Source organism: Diaphorina citri, unplaced genomic scaffold (genome assembly GCF_000475195.1).
Source record: "Diaphorina citri unplaced genomic scaffold, Diaci psyllid genome assembly version 1.1 scaffold53, whole genome shotgun sequence".
Classification (NCBI taxonomy): Eukaryota; Metazoa; Arthropoda; class Insecta; order Hemiptera; family Psyllidae; genus Diaphorina; species Diaphorina citri.
This window is the reverse complement of record NW_007377490.1, coordinates 149,453-170,336: the sequence shown is the minus strand read 5'-3', so window position 1 is coordinate 170,336 and position 20,884 is coordinate 149,453. Positions and strand designations below refer to the sequence as shown.

Here is a 20,884-nt window from a genome sequence, read left to right as displayed (position 1 = left end):
TACTACATTATGTTTTGCAGATAAAGCAGGGTATTCTGGAAATATTGAGGCCCTTGGGAGTGTAGTATATTGTACAACAGAAGCAACATGTGTAATTCTATATATGGACGTGTCAGTCGACTGTCCATTGATGCTCGTCGATTATACATGGACATAGCTTTATATGAACAAGATAAATTTGTCTCTTACCCAGCGGCCACTTGCTGATATGCCTGAAGCAGACTATCCAAGGAATGCACGTACTGACTTTTGGGAGCACCGATCTTGCCAAGATATGTGACGGTCGAGGAAAGCAAACCCCCCGACTTGAGTTGATTCCATGCTTTTATTAGGAATCTGAAACATGTGGTGGGAGGTAAATAATGTAAAAACAATGATGGGATAGAAAAATCCAAAGCATAAAAATATTGGTTTTCCTCTTTTTCCTACTTAAATAGGGCCGGCGTTTCTTGTCAGTCTTTTCCAGGCAGCCTTATTGTGTACCTCATATCCTGTTCGATATTTCTCACTCAGGTCTTGATTCACACAATCCTTCCACCTTTTTTTGGCCTCCCACTCCCTTTTCTCCCCCTCATTACATTCTCTCATCTCTTTTCCCTATGTAGCTCTCATCTCTTCTTCCAAAATGACCATACAACTGTAATCTCCTCTCCTGGATCTTCCTTGACACTTCCGTTACTTTTATCCTTTTTGTTTTTAACTTTTAATAAATCAACCAGGTACTGATGACTCATGACCACTACACTACACTATGGGAACTGATTTAGATAATTGATAACCAAATAACTATGTAAGTATGTATAACAAAGAAAAAAAAATCTGTTGTAAACATCACACGACTTTCCTTGTCCTATTGAATGTCATGACCACTACACTACACTATGGGAACTGATTTAGATAATTGATAACCAAATAACTATGTAAGTATGTATAACAAAGAAAAAAAAAAATCTGGTGTAAACATCACACGACTTTCCTTATCCTATTGAATGAAGCTTATTTGGGCGTTTTTCTGTCTAACCGTTTAATCAGTACACCTGAAAATCGCCAAAAAGCGGTCAAAATACTGCCAACCGGAGCACCCGTCTTTTGGGGGAAAGTTTTGGGTTGCATCCTTGTCACATTTGTGGACTACATACCACATTTCAAGTCTCTAGCTCACACCGTTCCCGAGATATTATTGAATTATACCAAAAAACGACCAAAAGCTGTCAAAATACCGCCAACCGTTGCACCGATTTTAAAAAGATCTCTTAATTTTGGTTATTTACCTCGCCGTCTGCAAGTAGAGCACGGTGTTTTCTCCCTCGTACGTTTCAGCTGCTGTCACCATGCCGTAGGTGTTGGGAAAGTTACTCGAGTTCATATAGCCATGGCCTCCACAGGATCGACGGCACACCTCTATAAATGTGGCAGAGTCACTTGTGCTGACAGCTTTCAAACAGCAAGACATTGCGTGGAGCTGAAAGAGTAATAAAATCCACGGATCGATTTAGTTTAATTATTATTATTTTAAGAGGTTTGATAGAGGGAACTGTAACTGCCATAGTCTTATCGTCCCGAAGTAGAAGATAGAAGGAAGACAGGATAGGAGAAAGCCAGCCGTTCCGAGAACAAACATAAATCCGCATCGGGCGGGAATCGAATCCGCGGCCTAGGGCTTACAAGGCAGACGCGCTACCAACCAAGCTAAGGTTTTTCAAACCCGTACTATCCCGCTACAGTAGGAAGGTATACATATGTATCTTGTTGTGTACATTTATTAGCCTTGCTTAGGATTTGTGTGCTAGAAGTCAGGAGGATTTGAACTCAGAAATAATTTTTCACCTCTGGTAATCCCCCCATATTGCCCTTTTCCAGATCTGCATTGACAGAGTTGTAAATGTCCCACAACCAGTCAGCCGAAAATCTGAGCGCGTAACTTGTGGCTATCGCTGGAAACAGCTTGTACTGCTGAGTTTTGTAGTCCAAGATTTGAGGTTCTCTTTCACTGAAAAATAATGAAAAAGAAAAAAAAATAGACTGTAACTGCTTAGGTCTGATCCCGAAAGCGGAGAGAAGGGAGAGAGGATAGGAGAAAGCCAGCCGTTCCAAGAACGAACCTTATCTGTTTAGGATAAAATCCGCCTCGGGCGGGATTCGAGCCCGTGACCTAGCTCTTATAAGGCATACGCGCTACACTCGAAATTAATTATGCTGGCCAAAAAGTAACGTTTTCACGACTGGCTTTTTTTCTGATTCACAGAGAGAAATCCGCCCCGAGCGTGACCTAGCGCTTAGATTTTATAGTTACATACCCGGGTTTCATCTCCGACTGTCGACGTACTGCGCTATATCTAGTTGCTATGGTTACAGCCTTGGAGAGGAAAGCTGCGGCTACATTCTTCACCAGAGAGACCCTCACAAATATCATCGTTCCATACGTTAGTTTATCGTTCTTCGATTTCACATAGGTACCATCCTGTTGAACAAATAGATTTATCCGTTTTACAAAGGTGTTCACCTACTCTAATTGTAATCTGTTCCCCACAATATGTCAGAATATACGAGACCTTGGTTAGACTGCAGGGGTAAAGGGACTTTTCAGTCCTATCCCAGCAGGATGAACAAGGTACATATATTCTATTCTATTCTACAAAACTACTGTAACACTAACATGTCAATTTTAAATGACAATTAGTAATAAAGAGCGAGCTGTTTCTTCTTAACCTGGTCTGCGGTCGTATATCCAATCTTTTTTTTTTCCTCATATGTACAACTTACCCATGTTAAAGAGAGCACACACCACACATATCAGGTTAAATAAGATGTTTGATACATTAACTGTAAAGTTATTTCTCAATCATGAGGAACAAACTTACCTTCAAAACTTGAGCATTTTTCATGAGCATATTATTACGAGGTATGCGGACATTTTTGAAGCCCAGGTACCCGTTGTTGACTGTGTTCATACCCAGTTTGGATCCAATCTCACCTATGCTTATACCTAGAACAAAGCAATCATAATTCATTTTACCCAATCTCCCTAAGCTTATAACTAGAACAAAGCAATCATGATTCATTTTACTGTGTAAGATGTCATTCAATATAATTCCTGTAATTTGAATACAACTGAGTAAAATACACAGCCTGAGATAATGTATATGGGGTTAAGGTCACACCTTACTCACATTGCTATAGAATATAGATGTTATCAAGGAATTAAAATGTTCCAGTGTGATAAACATGATTAATGGAATACAATTATTCAATGTATGGTAGTAAGAGAATAATCGCTGGAAACAGCTTGTACTGCTGAGTTTTGTAGTCCAAGATTTGAGGTTCTCTTTCACTGAAAAATAATGAAAAAGAATCGCTGGAAACAGCTTGTACTGCTGAGTTTTGTAGTCCAAGATTTGAGGTTCTCTTTCACTGAAAAATAATGAAAAAGAAAAAAAAATAGACTGTAACTGCTTAGGTCTGATCCCGAAAGCGGAGAGAAGGGAGAGAGGATAGGAGAAAGCCAGCCGTTCCAAGAACGAACCTTATCTGTTTAGGATAAAATCCGCCTCGGGCGGGATTCGAGCCCGTGACCTAGCTCTTATAAGGCATACGCGCTACACTCGAAATTAATTATGCTGGCCAAAAAGTAACGTTTTCACGACTGGCTTTTTTTCTGATTCACAGAGAGAAATCCGCCCCGAGCGTGACCTAGCGCTTAGATTTTATAGTTACATACCCGGGTTTCATCTCCGACTGTCGACGTACTGCGCTATATCTAGTTGCTATGGTTACAGCCTTGGAGAGGAAAGCTGCGGCTACATTCTTCACCAGAGAGACCCTCACAAATATCATCGTTCCATACGTTAGTTTATCGTTCTTCGATTTCACATAGGTACCATCCTGTTGAACAAATAGATTTATCCGTTTTACAAAGGTGTTCACCTACTCTAATTGTAATCTGTTCCCCACAATATGTCAGAATATACGAGACCTTGGTTAGACTGCAGGGGTAAAGGGACTTTTCAGTCCTATCCCAGCAGGATGAACAAGGTACATATATTCTATTCTATTCTACAAAACTACTGTAACACTAACATGTCAATTTTAATTTGTAATTTGTTTATTTGCATCAATAATATTATAGATTACAATATTGCAAGGGTACAAAAGAAGTTTTTTCATTATTTCATCATTATGTGGTAGATATTTTGTTCTATTAAGTTACCTAGTTACACGAGGGGGAAAACACATTTTGTTCTATTAAGGCTAATAATAGGGGTTGGTAACCCTTTGCCCATTTCACTGCGAAGTGAGATTCAATTCGAGAGACTTTAAACTAGTTTAAACCCATGAATTACCTTAGCGAGGCTTCGAGTATTTGATGTCCCAGACAGATCATCGTCCAGCTGGCAACTCTTTGATTCCACGGTACTTGTAAGGGTTTGCTTGATGTGCATGTGAAAGCAAATTACAATTGCTTAGGAATGTATTACAAGTTGCTTCTCAGGAATGGCTTGATGTGATTGTGAAAGCTTTCATCCACGGGGTTCTGGTTGAGAGGGCTCTTATTGGCCTCAATGAAGAGTCTCTCGTACACATTGCCATCCCAAGCACCTAGAGGCGAGGCTAGAATTTCATCGCGGATATCGAAAGCGTCTACAGCGGCCACAGCATTGGGACGGAATTCTGCTAGGAGATTGACGAGACGGGACTGAATCAGAGAAATGTCATGGGAGGAGCTCACGTTGGAATACTAGGGAGAGAACAAAATGTAAATCCGAATAATTAGATCCTATGGTCTCCTTAGTCCACAAAGACACGGATTTTATAGTTTCTATTCTATTTATTACTTTCTCTGGCTGGGGGACGTTAAATAGAATGTCAGCCCAAAGCTGACGAAAACGCCGACCCTGTCTGTACACAGGAAAAGAATAGAATAGAATATACCCTGTTTATACTGCCGAAATGAGACTGAAAAGTCCCTTTAGTCCCGCAGTCTAAACAAGGTCTTATGTATTTGGTTCAGAATAAGTTCACAAAATACAAAATGAAAAGGCGAAGAAAAAGAAGATATCCAGTTCACTGTTGCTTACCAGAAGGAAGTTGCCAGAGGAGTTGAGTAAGAAGAAGATGGCGTACAATTCACACAACTGAGCCAGCACATCCCGTAACGACGGCGAGAGGTTAGCAGTGCGCAGAATCTTGATGAATGTCTGTACAATGAATGCTCTGCAATGTGCCTGGAATTAAGTATCCAAAAACATATAACGGTAAGCAATAATGTCAACAGTACATAGGATGTCTCATATAAACCTAACCAATAATGAGCCTGGAAAATATGATGGGATTTTTGTGATCTGAGATGACCAACGGGGATTTAAAGGGGCAATATAGCTAGACTAGTTCGCTTGGAGTATAGCGCGTATAGCAATTAGATATAGCGCAGTACGTCGCAGTCAGAGATGAAACCCGGGTATGTAACTATAAAATCTATATTGTAAGCGCTAGGTCGCGGGTTCGATTCCCGCCCGGGGCGAACTTCATCCTAAACAGATGAGGTTCGTCCTCTGAACAGCTGACTTTCTCCTACCCTGTTCTTCTTGTCTCTTCGATTTCGGGAAGACAATACCTCTGTTGTTACAATTCCCTTTATATATATAAAAAAAAACAAACTAAATACTGATGTAAAGAGGGAAGGCATGGTTTTTTTAATGGGTCAGGATGTCCTGGTATGTGGATATCAATCCCACCCTTCCCATTGTTAAGGTTTTAGATGTTATCAAGGAATTAAAATGTTCCAGTGTGATAAACATGATTAATGGAATACAATTATTCAATGTATGGTAGTAAGAGAATAAATGTAATTAAGTAGAAAAAAAATTCTGACGCACCACCGTTAGTAGAGCTAAATCCCCGGTGTGGTTGGGTATTTCGTATAAAAGTTGTTGTTATAGGTGCCTATGTTGTGATTTTTGGTAATTTTGCAACGGGGTAAAGGCCCGTATACTTCGTTACGTTCATACATAAAAGGCAATGCGGCCTCCGGCCGCTGGCAAGGCTGGCTGTGTAAGCTGAGTTAAAAAATAATATATAATGCGGCCTCCGGCCGCTGTTTTTTATTATATATTATGAGACATAAATGAGGTCTTCGGCCGTTGGCAAAGCCTATTAAATTAATTTCATTAGTATAAGTACCAACATACCTATGCACTATTATTTTACCATGGGGTCTTATGGGAAAATTTCAACACAAGATTTAAACATGAAGTAATTGGAATTTTGAGGAATTTTAAATGTCCATCAAGTGTAATAGGGTGGGCTTTGGGAGTGGGTGTGACCATTTTCTCGATATCTTGTATCGTTTAGGAGATATATCTCGGAAACCGTTTTATCGATTAATTTGAAATTTGGATATGTTTTAGGGGAGAATATTTGGCACATTTTCAGCTCCTAACGTTTGATCTGAGAACGACTTTTTCCGGTTTTTTAGTTTTGAAAATCGATTTTCCTTGAATATCAGGAAAACCGATAAATCGATTTTAATGAAAATTTATAGGGAGTCGTAAAATATTGTTTTACATATTCATATTAAATTTCATAGAGATTGAACAAACCGTTCCAGAGATATAAGCCAAAAACCAAATCGACTGCTCGACCTTCAATAGTGAATAACTCGCGCACCGCTCGATCAATTTGGCCCAAAAACTATACAGTTCTTTTCTGACCCAAGGTCTATGTCTATCGGTGTACCAAGTTTGGTTGAAAAATATTTAACCGTTCTTGAGTTATCGAGTGACAAACTTTCGCTGCCATATGTATATACATAATATACTATGTCTATCGGTGTACCAAGTTTGGTTGAAAAATATTTAACCGTTCTTGAGTTATCGAGTGACAAACTTTCGCTGCCATATGTATACATATACAAGAGAAATGTTCCGCTCTCGACCAACATTTTGAGTTTCGTTTATGTTTTTAGTTTGATAACTATGCAGCTAATAGGGAGCGCGCAGCAGGACCGTACTTTTTTATTAATTTCTACAAGTTCGGCCATGCCTTTTCTACAAGTTTGGCCATGCCTCGGGATGAACTAGCGGGATTCCGGAGCGAAGCGACAGAATTCAGCTAGTATGTAAAATGTATATATATACCCGTACGTCTAAATTTATTCGTCATCGGTAAATTGGTATTTGAACCCTTGCCTTCTTACATATTAAGTGACTATTGGTATTTTAATTAACAAAATTTTGCTTGGAATTGGGGGAAAAACTCCCATACTATAATAGGAAAGACGTTCAAACCTATTACCTGCCTACGTTATTTATAGCGGAAGATATAAAAAGAAAAGAGTCAGGTTTCACTAAACAAATGTCAATTTTAAATGACAATTAGTAATAAAGAGCGAGCTGTTTCTTCTTAACCTGGTCTGCGGTCGTATATCCAATCTTTCACTAAACAAGTGAGGTCAACCCAATACAAAACCACATGTTTTTTCGTCTCATAGTAATGATAATACAGTTCTACATTATGTCATATAATATAGAATATTTCAAAGCCTATAAAACGAGAAAAAGACTTTGGTCAGTAAAAAAAAGTATGCAACCTTGAAGGAGCTACTTATATTCTTTTGAAAAAATTTCGCCCGCGGCGCTGTCATTTTGTGTTCTATAGAAATGGATTGGGGGGAATAACTATACTCGTCTTTTATCACGTATTTAATTACATAAAAAACTGACACATGACAAGCTACAGGTTACATACTTACTGAAAAGTTTCGCCTGCGGCCCTGAAGATTACACCTTTGACAAGTCTGCTTCTCTTACTATCGTAAACCAAAATCTTCAAAAAATTCGCCTGCGGCGCCAAATTTTGTGTTTTTGATAACTAAGTTTTTTAAAATTCGAGACCAAAATTTTCGCCTGTGGCCATACAAATTTCAATTTCGTTAATTCTGGTTTCTATAAATTGTAGCTCACAATTTTCAAAAATTTCGCCTGCGGCGCTGCTCATTTCCCCCTTTTTTGTGTTAACCTTCATCCCCCCAGGATATGTAAATGATGTGTAGACTGTATAATGACAAACTTCAGGTTCATGCTTTTTAAAAAAATTCTCCTGCGGAGCTGAAGATTAGGATTTCGATGAGACTGAATTTCTGAAGATTTTAGACCAAAATGTTCAAAAATTTCCCGTGCGGCGCTGTTATTATATTCTATATTGTTATGTTATTATATTATAAAAAAAAATGCCAGTTCACTTATAGTAAATACCTGAGATTAAGGCAGATCAAAGAGACATGGCTGTAGTAGTCTTGAGGTCATTATCTTGGTCAAAGGTCATTTATCTTGAAAAAATTTGGCCTGCGGCGCAGTTATTTCATGGTGCAAATCGAGGACTCAAGACCTTACCCTAGTCGGATGAAAAAAGATTGAAGAAATTTAACAGGCCTGAGAACATTGCTTGGAAAAAAAATCGGCTGCGGCGCAGTGGGAATAAGGTAGAAAATCTTGGAAAAGTAGACTGGAAATTTTGAAAAATTGGACTGGAAAACCGGGAAAAGTCAGGGAATTTTATTTTTCCATTTTGGTAGACACCCTGCAACGTTCCGTCCTTGTCACATTTGACAGCTACATACCAAATTTCAAGTCTCTAGCTCTTACCGTTCTCGAGATATTTTGTTTACAGATAGACAGACATTCAGACGGACCAATGGCTGAAACTTTGGATTTAGGCTCTAGAGACCTCAAAACGTGTTTTGGCACTAAAAATTGACCATCGAAAATTTGACCCGATTAGTTTACTTTCCTTCCTATAGGATAAGGAAAGTAAAAATGAATGTTTGTGTGTGTGTGTGTGTTTGTTTGTTTGTTTGTTTGTTTGTTTGTTTGTTTGTTTGTTTGTTTGTTTGTTTGTTTGTTTGTTTGTTTGTTTGTTTGTTTGTTTGTTTGTTTGTTTGTTTGTTTGTTTGTTTGTTTGTTTGTTTGTTTGTTTGTTTGTTTGTTTGTTTGTTTGTTTGTTTGTTTGTTTGTTTGTTTGTTTGTTTGTTTGTTTGTTTGTTTGTTTGTTTGTTTGTTTGTTTGTTTGTTTGTTTGTTTGTTTGTTTGTTTGTTTGTTTGTTTGTTTGTTTGTTTGTTTGTTTGTTTGTTTGTTTGTTTGTTTGTTTGTTTGTTTGTTTGTTTGTTTGTTTGTTTGTTTGTTTGTTTGTTTGTTTGTTTGTTTGTTTGTTTGAACTTTATGCCTGGCCAAACCAGACCCGGGTTCGATTCTCGGCGGGGTCAAGAAATTTGTATCATGCAAATGATTGATTCCGTGACTGGCTGTTGCGGGGCCCACTCAGCCTCGTGAGGAAAATGAGTAGCTATGACATATAAATGCGCATAGCGACCGGTGCCAGCATGGTAGGTAAACATTGGATTTTAGGATTATTGAGATATTGGGAAAATCCTACAATGCTGCAGTGAGCACCAAAAGTTGTGACATAATAACACAAAGAAACTGCATTTACATTTACAAATACCGTGATGTAATTTCAAGTCGGAAAAGTATTGGAAAAGTAATACTTTTCTGACTTGAAGTTTAAAATAAAGTGATTTTTTGGCTTGAAAGTTTTGAATTCTTTTAGTTTCACGTCAAATAATTAATGATCACCATGTAACAACAACATGAAGATGTTAGTGACTTACCAGGCAACGGCATATGAGTTTCTTCGTCTCTCAATTGGACAATGAAAGGGTGAATGCCATGACATTTACCCTGGGTATACAACTGAGCTACAACCACTGCATAGTTACAAGTCTGCCCCACTGGAAAAGAAAGAAAACTGACATGACGTGATTGAAAAACTAAATGATTAGTTTGAACGTAACGTAATATTACATTGCTTATGGAAAAGAAAGAAAACTGACATGACGTGATTGAAAAACTAAATGATTAGTTTGAACGTAACGTAATATTACATTGCTTATTAAAAATCTGGTGTGAACATCACACGACTTTCCTTACCCTATTGAATGATGCTTATTTGAGTGTTCTTTTACCCTAACTTTTACAATATGTCTAACCGTTTTGTCGCTATAGCTGAAAACCGCCAAAAAACGGTTGAAATCTGTCCAAAAGCGGTCAAAATACCGCCAAGCGCAGCAACCATCTCAACCAAGTGTTTTGAGTTGCATCCTTATCACATTTGTGAACTACATACCAAATTTCAAGTCTCTAGCTCATTCCGTTCCCGAGATATTTTGTTTACAGACAGACACACACACGGACCAATGTCTGAAACTTTGGATTAACATTGCTTATTTTTTTTAAATTTTAAGTATAATCACTTTTTTGGGTGGTTACTCACGCTCCGACTGTCTGCTGACAGACCGGTCCGTTAGACCGGCGAAACGATTGTGGCGATCTCTGACAGTCGAAAGACTGACGAAATATCAATCAGACTTAGGTCTGACTGGCCGTGGTCTAAGCGTGTGTGGTGTTTACAGTTCTCAGTTCGCCGACTTTCAGTTTTTGAAATTATTTGACATCCAAGGTGTTATGACTCAGACAGACCGTCTGAGCGCGTGTGTGCTTCGTCAATCTCAGACCTTGGTTTGCCAAGCAAGTCGGAGTGTGGATGGTCTCATGCATCAGGAAACCTAAACATGTATGTATATTGTGTCTGGGACAAGATGAACTGTCAGGTGTAATTAATCAGAAAAACGGCAAGATGGGTTCAGCCACAGGTTATATCAATAGTTTGTTCTACAGTTCCTACAAGAACCGTATGTAGATACTCTAGTTAGCTTGGAGAGTAGCCCACCTACCTTATAAGCGCTAGGTCGCGGGTTCGATTTCCGCACAGGGCGAATTTTAACCGAAACAAATACGGTTCGTTCTCGCAACGGCTCACTTTCTCCTATACTGTCTTTTTTTTTCTCTGCGATTTCGGGACGATATCAGTTTTTACAGATCCCTCTATCAAAAATCTTTTTTTTTTTAAAAAAAAAGAAAGAAAGATATTATGTTAATCAAATAAGAGAAAGTCTTACATCCTCCTGGCCACCATTTAAAGCTTGTTAAAGTAGGACTGTTGAGAATGAACTCCTCCTTAGATGGGTCGTATCTCGCTTCTGTTTCTAAACCTCGAATGAATGTACCGTGACCCAGCTCCGTCTGAAATAACGCATTAGATATAAATATATATAAATTTTATTGATTGATCATTAGATACATTTAACCTCCTCTCGATGTAGGTATCGAATTAGTTGAAGTCCATTAGGATAATTGGTTGCTAGTAGACCTTACCCAAAAAGAGGGTCAACAGTGATTCATATTGTGTCCAAGCTTATGGGAGTAATTAGTTTATTGTAGTGATTATATCACTGATTGATATAATAAATCTTATATTATAAAATCAAGATCCATTCACTCATTCACATTTCACACACTGATCGCTCTATCTCCTGAATCACAAGACCTAGAAAGCTGAAATTTGATAGGACTATTCCTTTTATGGTCTAGGTGTGCAATAAGAAAAGATTTTGCGAAAATCTAAACCGATCCTGAGATATGATCAATTTCCTATTGAATGAGCTTATTTGGGCGTTTTTCTGTCTAACCGTTTAATCAGTACACCTGAAAATCGCCAAAAAGCGGTCAAAATACTGCCAACCGGAGCACCCGTCTTTTGGGGGAAAGTTTTGGGTTGCATCCTTGTCACATTTGTGGACTACATACCACATTTCAAGTCTCTAGCTCACACCGTTCCCGAGATATTATTGAATTATACCAAAAAACGACCAAAAGCTGTCAAAATACCGCCAACCGTTGCACCGATTTTAAAAAGATCTCTTAATTTTGGTTATTTACCTCGCCGTCTGCAAGTAGAGCACGGTGTTTTCTCCCTCGTACGTTTCAGCTGCTGTCACCATGCCGTAGGTGTTGGGAAAGTTACTCGAGTTCATATAGCCATGGCCTCCACAGGATCGACGGCACACCTCTATAAATGTGGCAGAGTCACTTGTGCTGACAGCTTTCAAACAGCAAGACATTGCGTGGAGCTGAAAGAGTAATAAAATCCACGGATCGATTTAGTTTAATTATTATTATTTTAAGAGGTTTGATAGAGGGAACTGTAACTGCCATAGTCTTATCGTCCCGAAGTAGAAGATAGAAGGAAGACAGGATAGGAGAAAGCCAGCCGTTCCGAGAACAAACATAAATCCGCATCGGGCGGGAATCGAATCCGCGGCCTAGGGCTTACAAGGCAGACGCGCTACCAACCAAGCTAAGGTTTTTCAAACCCGTACTATCCCGCTACAGTAGGAAGGTATACATATGTATCTTGTTGTGTACATTTATTAGCCTTGCTTAGGATTTGTGTGCTAGAAGTCAGGAGGATTTGAACTCAGAAATAATTTTTCACCTCTGGTAATCCCCCCATATTGCCCTTTTCCAGATCTGCATTGACAGAGTTGTAAATGTCCCACAACCAGTCAGCCGAAAATCTGAGCGCGTAACTTGTGGCTATCGCTGGAAAAATTGACCATCGAAAATTTGACCCGATTAGTTTACTTTCCTTCCTATAGGATAAGGAAAGTAAAAATGAATGTTTGTGTGTGTGTGTTTGTTTGAACTTTATGCCTGGCCAAACCGCTCATCCGATTGCTATGAAAATTTGTGAACTTATTGCTTGCACTCCCGTGAAGGTTAAAGGCTATTTTCCGATTCGTTATTGTTAGGCTACGCCGAGCAAGACCACTTAATGGATGAGTGACATGAACGGCCATGCCTTAAGGGTTCCTTTACTAGCAGAAAAATATCAAAATGAGTTTTCATATATCAAAATGAGTTTTCATAGCGAATAGCTTCCTAGTGACCCAAAAAACACAACCCCGACCCAAAGTTGTGACTTTCGTTAGAAATGAATAGCTCACCCCTAAAGGGGATTTAGCTAATAAATATTATATTAGGTTAATAACTGAGGCTGGGAGACAGAGATAACACAAATGACAAAATGATTGCCACCTGGATTTAATTAATAGTCTCAATGAATGACATTATTTAACGAAGCTACATGCACAAATACCGTGATGTCAGCGTAGTCGTCACTGCGCTCGCCTTGCACGCGGGAGACCCGGGTTCGATTCCCAGCGGGGTGAAGAAATTTGTATCATGCAAATGATTGATTCCGTGACTGGCTGTTGCGGGGCCCACTCAGCCTCGTGCACTAAACAAGTGAGGTCAACCCAATACAAAACCACATGTTTTTTCGTCTCATAGTAATGATAATACAGTTCTACATTATGTCATATAATATATATAGAATAGAATAAAATATACCTTGTTTATCCTGGTATGGGATAGGACTGAAAAGTCGATTTACCCCCGCAGTCCAAGGCAGTCTCATATATTTTGACATATTATGGGGAACACATATTACAAATAGAGTAAATGAACATCCTGATTAATTAGAGAAAAAAAAAAACTCAATACATATAATACTACACTTGCCTGAGCATAGGTTCCAAGTATTTCAAAGTTCCAGGCCCGTGTTAACCAATGGTATTGCTGTTCTTCGGAGGCCTGACCGAGAATGGTAGGTAGGAACATGACATAGTGAAGGGAAAATGGGGTTGAATCTTTAATCAGGGCACTCCCCAGCATTCCACCCAGCACTGAGCTGGAAAAGGAGATCACAAGAGATGAACTATGAATAAGTGTTCATGACCATGTACTTGTACGTATACATTTTTGAAATATAAAACAAGAGCTCCTCTTATTTCCTCCTCCTCCTCCTAAAAAGGCTCATCAGCTCCGCATTGGTTCCCGCATCCCGGTTCCCGGTATCAGCACCCGCAAATAAGAGCTCATCAGCTCAAATGGTGTAGTGGTCCTTGCACGCGGGAGACCCGGGTTGGATTCCCGGCGGGGTCAAAAATTTGCATCATATAAATGATTGATTCCGTGGCTGGCTGCTGCGGGGCCCACTCAGCCTCGTGAGGAAACGAGTAGCTATGTAGCTAAGTTGTGATATGATAACACAAAGAAACGGCATTTATTTATTTTTATTCAAATAAGAGCTCTCATTGTGACAGTATGAGACAGGACACACATTGACATTGACACACAAGCCGGGCATCGCGCGTCGGAACTCTTAATTTTTGCTTGCCTTTTAATAATAATGTTTTACTGACGGGACGAACCCACAATATATTTTGACACACTTGATTAAGAACGTATCCAGGATTTTATCGAGGGGGGCGGGGCAGAGTCCCGACAGTGATGTACCGGGGGAGGGGGGGAGGGGGGATGCTTAAAATGAATACATAATATTTTGATCAGTTCTTACAACAAGTTTTCCAAAATAGAGGTTCAGTATTAGAAAATTAAACCAAAAGGATCGACATTAAAATATTTATTTTCGCCCACAAATAAATGAGAACATTTCCACCTATTTCCCGACTTCAATCTTTTCTTCTTCGCCTTTTCCCATGTTCAGATGGGGTCGGCGTTTGTCGTCGGCCTCTCAATCAGCTTTAGAGTGATCGCTTTGAGGCCAACTGGTTTTGGCTAAACAAAATTTTCCGAGTGGGATGCCCTTCACACTCAACCTTCGCTATTGATATAGCGTGAGGATATTTGGGCTAGTCTTCTCCCTGTTTATAGTCCCCTAGCTAGACGCTGATCTACTCTCTGTTTTTAGTCCCTCAGCCAGACTAAGCCTACAGTAAAGGAGATGTTTATAGTCCCCTAGCTAGACGCTGATCTACTCTCTGTTTTTAGTCCCTCAGCCAGACTAAGCCTACAGTAAAGGAGAAAAAAAAAGCCTGGGAGCGGTCCGATCCTTGGTGCTAAATAAGACACTTGATACGCGGTACTTACGAGAATAAAGCTACACTGGTTCCTGTTCCCTTTTTCTCCTGGTATTCTTTGATCTTGCGGAACAACATGCATGACTTCTTCACAGCTATTTGATATTTCTCCTTGTGACTTAGATAATCGGTAGGAATTTTGTCCAAAAACTGACTATCCGACAAGAAGAAAGTTTCTGGGAAATAAACAAATCAGTGCCATACTTGAGTATTTTTGTTATAACTTTTCACACTAGAGTACCTAAACTTGTAAACCCTGGGAACTATGAATGTTATCGGCATTTGAAATTTAGGAGACTGTATGTAGAGCATTCGAAAAGTGTTGGAACCCCTGAATATTTTTTGAATGGCTAAAGATATATGAGAAGCTAAAATTTGGGGGTAGTGTTTAATCTTTTAAAATGCAACTTTTTTAAGTAGTCGCCAATATTTAACGACTACTTAAAAAAGTTGCATTTTAAAAGATAAAACACTACTCCGAATTTCAGCTTCTCATCTTTAGCCATTCAAAAAATATTCAGGGGTTCCAAGACTTTTCGAACGCTCTGTATATGATAGGATAGGTTCAATGAAAATTAAGAATGTTTTAAGAACAGAAAACTTACCGTACCAATAAGTACCAGCAGATAAATTTAAACGTAAAACGCGTTAGTTAGAATACGTCGCGCGCGTATGTATGCGACAAAACGGGGTCCCTATAGAGGTAGAAGGAGGGAGAAAGGAAAAGGAAAGCCTTTTTTCTACTGGTTATTTACTGATTTTAAATGCTTATATTTGGTTGCAAATTTGGTAGTTTGGGTTCAAAATGTTTGGGGTGAAATTTGGTTGAATTCAATTAAATTGATTGATGCGAAATTGAGTTCACTAGAGCACACTATTCACTCACTGATAACAAAGGCTGAAGGCCAAAAAAATCCTCGTTAAAATTTGCTTTGTTGACTTTTTATAATTTTCATCTCCTAATTATCACAACAAAGGCTGAAGGCCAAAAAAATCCTCGTTAAAATTTGCTTTGTTGACTTTTTATAATTTTCATCTCCTAATTATCACAATTTAAAGTTTAAAGTAAGCCCAATGACTTACCCAACTCTCTTCTCTCTCTGGTTTTCTCTTCTCCACCATCCAAGAAATACGTCAGCTCCACCGGATTGAATGTACATTTTTTCCTTTCATTAGCTAGATCTACGTTCACTGTCGATGGAATTTTCACATTCATCTTGTAATTCCTTGATGATATAATGTTCTGAAGTGCTTTCTATATTAGGATAGATACCTAAATATGATAGGTACTGATACAACCAACTTCCGGTAGGTATGATCTGTAATAAAAAATAATATTATACATACATCATAGAGTAAAAAATTGACGTACATCATTAGTTCGCGAACGGAAAAACGACAGATTTCCGCTCCTAACGAAAAAAGGACATGGGACTTGCGTACCTATCTACATACTCCGCCATCCAAGGCCAAAATTCCGCTATTAAAGGCTATTCTGGGAAAAAGCTCAAAATGAACTATCGCTTCTCACGACTTTACCTTTAGCCACGGGTCCCTCAAAATTTGCAGACAGTTTCCATAATTACTAACTTGATGATCAAATGTGTCCGCGAGTCGGACCGCGAGAAATGTACGGTTCGGCCGCTATTTAACACCAAAACTTCGAAACAGTTATAAACCCCTCAGAAAGTTGCAGGACTTGCAGGTATGAAAAAAAAGGGGGGGGATGTAGCAAAAATGATTGATTGAAAGAAAATAGACGCGGTGTGATTAGTATCAAAGCAGAAGGAAAGTAAGAAGGTAGAGGTAAGAAAAAAAAAGCAAAAATGATTGATTGAAAGAAAATAGACGCGGTGTGATTAGTATCAAAGCAGAAGGAAAGTAAGAAGGTAGAGGTAAGAAAAAAAACCCCTTTTTGAAGGAGGCCTTTTTATGTTAAACGTATATGTACCTAGTACCTATGTGGGCACGTTTCCTACAAAGGCATGTCTGATTGTCTGAACATAAAGTGTCAAAATTTCAACTTCCAACCTAAATGATAAGACAGCTTGTAGGTACCTACTCTTTACTTTCCACGCCAATAACTTATCTAATATATAAAAATGAGTGTGTGTGTGTGTGTGTGTGTGTGTGTGTGTGTGTGTGTGTGTGTGTGTGTGTGTGTGTGTGTGTGTGTGTGTGTGTGTGTGTGTGTGTGTGTGTGTGTGTGTGTGTGTGTGTGTGTGTGTGTGTGTGTGTGTGTGTGTGTGTGTGTGTGTGTGTGTGTGTGTGTGTGAACTTTATGCCTGGCCTAACCGCTATGAAACTTTGTGAACTTATTGCTTGCACTCCCGGAATGTTATAGGCTATTTTCCGGTTCCTTTTTGTTAAGCTACGCCGAGCAAGACCACTAAATGGATGAGTGACATGAACGGCCATGCCTTAAGAATTTACTAGCAGAAATCCGGAGTGAAGCGACAGATTTTGGCTAGTGTTCAATAAAAAATATAAAACTTGAGTCCAAGTTTCCTAGAATAAATACCTACATAGGTAGGTACCTACTTACACATGTATAGCAAACAAAACATTCTTCCAAGATAAGAAGAGGTACAAGGTTACATTAATTAATACATATGTATGTAGGTAATCAGAATTATGTTCTACCTAACACCTAGGACATCGAATATATATGGGGTGATTAAAAAAAGCCCTTTTTAGTGGTGAAAACCATTTTCCTCTATGTTTCATAGGAAAAAAGTTATGACCAATATCTCATCTTAGGTAGGTCATGAATTTTCAAGAAAAAACAAAATAGCCAATATTGGGAAAACTGAAGCAAAATTGAAAAAAAAATGTTGATTTTTTTTTTTTTTTTTTTTTTTTAAGACAACCAATCTGGATTTGAAGGATTCAAAAATCTGGATCCTTTGGATTCCCTTTCATTTTTCTTACAAGAAATATTTTCTTTTTCTTTTACTTTTCTCTTTGGAATCCTTCACTTCTACTGAGAACCAAATAAATCCAGTCAAAAGTGGATCCCTTAGATTTACTGGATTTGGATTTTCAAGGCATTTTTTTTTTTAATCAAAATGGAATCTGGTTTTGATAGATTCATAGGATTAAAAAAAAATCTCTTTTGTTACCATTTTTTGTGTTCACCCTGTATAGGTAGAAGACCTAAAGTAGTGAAAACACAAAACTCTTCTTTTACTTGGGGGCAAAAAAGTTTCCAAATGAAATATGCTCACTTCCCTCTTCTTCTGTCATTTTCCTTAACTTTTCTAAAAGGATATAACCCCTATTAGCCCCCTAATGATGTTGTACAGTTATTATCCTATGAGAACCTACTATCACAAACATTTATTACTCCAAGGTTAACCTGTTTTACAATCATCAATAAATGAATAGGTTACCAAAACTTAAATCTATAGACTTATGTAGATGCAACTTACTATTTGCAGGTAAGTACATATGTATAGGTTTACCTTCTGTTTCCACAAACATTAAATAGATTTAATAATTATGTGTCTACATGGACACATTTTTCCTAAATAGATCAGGTTTTTTTTTTTTTTTTTTTTTTAGAATATAAAATAGGAATCATGAAATCTATGGCTAACATCACCCAAAGACCCAAAGTTATTTAAGAAGTAAGGTACATCAGGAAACCCAAACATGTACTTATATTGTGTCTAGGACTAGGACAAGATGAACTGTTGGGTGTAATTAATCAGAGAAATGGCATGGTGGGTTCAACCACAGCTTGTATACATAGTGCCACAGTGTTTTTTTTTTTTTTCTTCTTCTTCTTCTTCTTCTTCTTCTTTAATTTGGACTGTGGTCTTTAGGGATGTAAATGAGTTGCAAATATATCGATAAATCGATATATCGATATATCGGCCCCTTAAATATATCGATATCGATATATCGGGGGAAATATATCGATATATCGCTGATATATCGATATATTTAACAATTTTTCTTGTTTTGGGGGTTACAAGATTTTTTACACTACGTTTGACGATAATAAGGCTACTTTTAGACCCTAGAGTTGCTTGAAATAAACAAATTATGTAGGCAGGTGAAATAGGAATTTTTATATTTATGAAAAACAAAAATAAAACAAAATCAGTCACTTAACTTACATCACAAAAAAAAAAAATAAAATACACAAAAAAAAAAAATACACAAACACCCCCCCCCCCCCCCCCCCCCACACACACACACGGACTTTTGGCCGAAACTCTTTTTTTGGGGCTATTGGGACCATAAAACGTCCACATCCGTCAAAAAACGAAGGTCGAAAAATTTGTCGATCACAATTAATACTTTCCTATATAGGTAAATAACATAATCATCATGGTAGGTACTTCGCCTAGGTACTTTTATAAAATAAGGAAAGTAATAGGTAAATAACATCATCATCATCATCTAGGTACTTCGCCTTTTCCCATGTTGGCGTTTTTAGTCGGTCCACCTAACTACACCATTGGTGTTTTTTCGTCAGGATGAACCAACTTGGTTTTGGCGAGTTTATTTTTACGGAGTGCGGCTGCGGATGCCCTTCCGCTACTCCAACCACATGTCAAGACAATAAAAGCAACCCAATATAATTCTGGTTGAAAAAACAATAGAATAGGTAGGTAAAGGTAAAGGAACGGATAGAGCAAAAAAGGCAAATGTAAATTGTAATGTAAACAGCAAAATGTTCAAACTTCAAAATTTCAAAATGTTCAAATTTTTAATCGAATTTCATTCATTTAAAAAATGTTGCGCCACAAAATCCACAAATAATGTTAATGGCATGAGAAAAACACGAGAGGGCGTGTGTGTTGATTTTTTTCACTGTCGGAGCGCCACAAAAAAAAAAAAAAAAAAAAAAAAAAAAAAAATGTAAAAATTAAATTTTTTAGGAATTTCATTTTTCTTACAAGAAATATTTTCTTTTTCTTTTACTTTTCTCTTTGGAATCCTTCACTTCTACTGAGAACCAAATAAATCCAGTCCAAAAGTGGATCCCTTAGATTTACTGGATTTGGATTTTCAAGGCATTTTTTTTTTAATCAAAATGAATCTGGTTTTGATAGATTCATAGGATTAAAAAAAAATCTCTTTTGTTACCATTTTTTGTGTTCACCCTGTATAGGTAGAAGACCTAAAGTAGTGAAAACACAAAACTCTTCTTTTACTTGGGGGCAAAAAAAGTTTCAAATGAAATATGCTCACTTCCCTCTTCTTCTGTCATTTTCCTTAACTTTATCTAAAGGATATAACCCCTTATTAGCCCCCTAATGATGTTGTACAGTTATTATCCTATGAGAACCTACTATCACAAACATTTATTACTCCAAGGTTAACCTGTTTTACAATCATCAATAAATGAATAGGTACCAAAACTTAAATCTATAGACTTATGTAGATGCAACTTACTATTTGCAGGTAAGTACATATGTATAGTTTACCTTCTGTTTCCACAAACATTAAATAGATACCTACTTGCACCAATGCACCAGGTTAATGGCAACATAAACTTATCTAAAGGCCTTGTGTAAATCAACCAGGGATCTAAGGTGGTAAGTGGAGATTATACTTACAACAGTGAAACAAATCAGATGAGCTGCATTTCTACAAAATACCAATAGTTATTAACAGGTGTAAAAAATTTAGCACACACAAGTTTGCAGTAAAATATTACACTGTGATCTAGGTATTGTATTATGAAACACTAAACACTAGACTTTGAAAATCAAGTATTTGATAAGTAGTTAGGTAGGTATTATGAAACACAGAAACACTTCAACACTAGAGCACCAAAAAGTTAATAAGCTCATAAAAATCATTAATAAAATAAATAAAAAAATGCGAAGGTTATCAAGTTTCGTTATCACGATTAACTAATCACAAGTTGTTGCCATATTTATTATGATAAAACATCTGATTACTGAATACCTTTCTACCATGATTTAGGCTGTGTTTATGAACAGGGCTGAGATGAGCTCGGTCGAGGTGAGATAGGATATTGTTTCTACAGTTTTGCATTGGAGTGGTAACTTAACCAAGGATAACGTGGG

General features: G+C 37.8%; 1 protein-coding gene and 1 long non-coding RNA gene across 2 annotated transcripts; both read right to left on the bottom strand.

Moving 5' to 3' along the window:
- Positions 1–170: 170 nt before the first annotated feature.
- Positions 171–20,667, bottom strand: LOC103516798 (probable peroxisomal acyl-coenzyme A oxidase 1). The gene is made up of 11 exons (XM_008481786.3): positions 20,408–20,667; positions 15,918–16,153; positions 14,845–15,010; positions 13,474–13,642; positions 11,010–11,133; positions 9,663–9,782; positions 2,862–2,986; positions 2,298–2,461; positions 1,828–1,990; positions 1,272–1,462; positions 171–336 (listed from the first exon to the last, which is right to left on the bottom strand). The coding sequence occupies exons 2-11, from the start codon at positions 16,048–16,050 to the stop codon at positions 186–188; spliced, it is 1,506 nt and encodes a 501-aa protein (XP_008480008.2). The 5' UTR covers positions 16,051–16,153; positions 20,408–20,667; the 3' UTR covers positions 171–185.
- Positions 4,189–5,539, bottom strand: LOC113470513. Its single transcript, XR_003393549.1, has 2 exons — positions 5,076–5,539; positions 4,189–4,735 (listed from the first exon to the last, which is right to left on the bottom strand). It is a non-coding gene; the product is annotated as an uncharacterized LOC113470513 (long non-coding RNA).
- Positions 20,668–20,884: the final 217 nt, after the last annotated feature.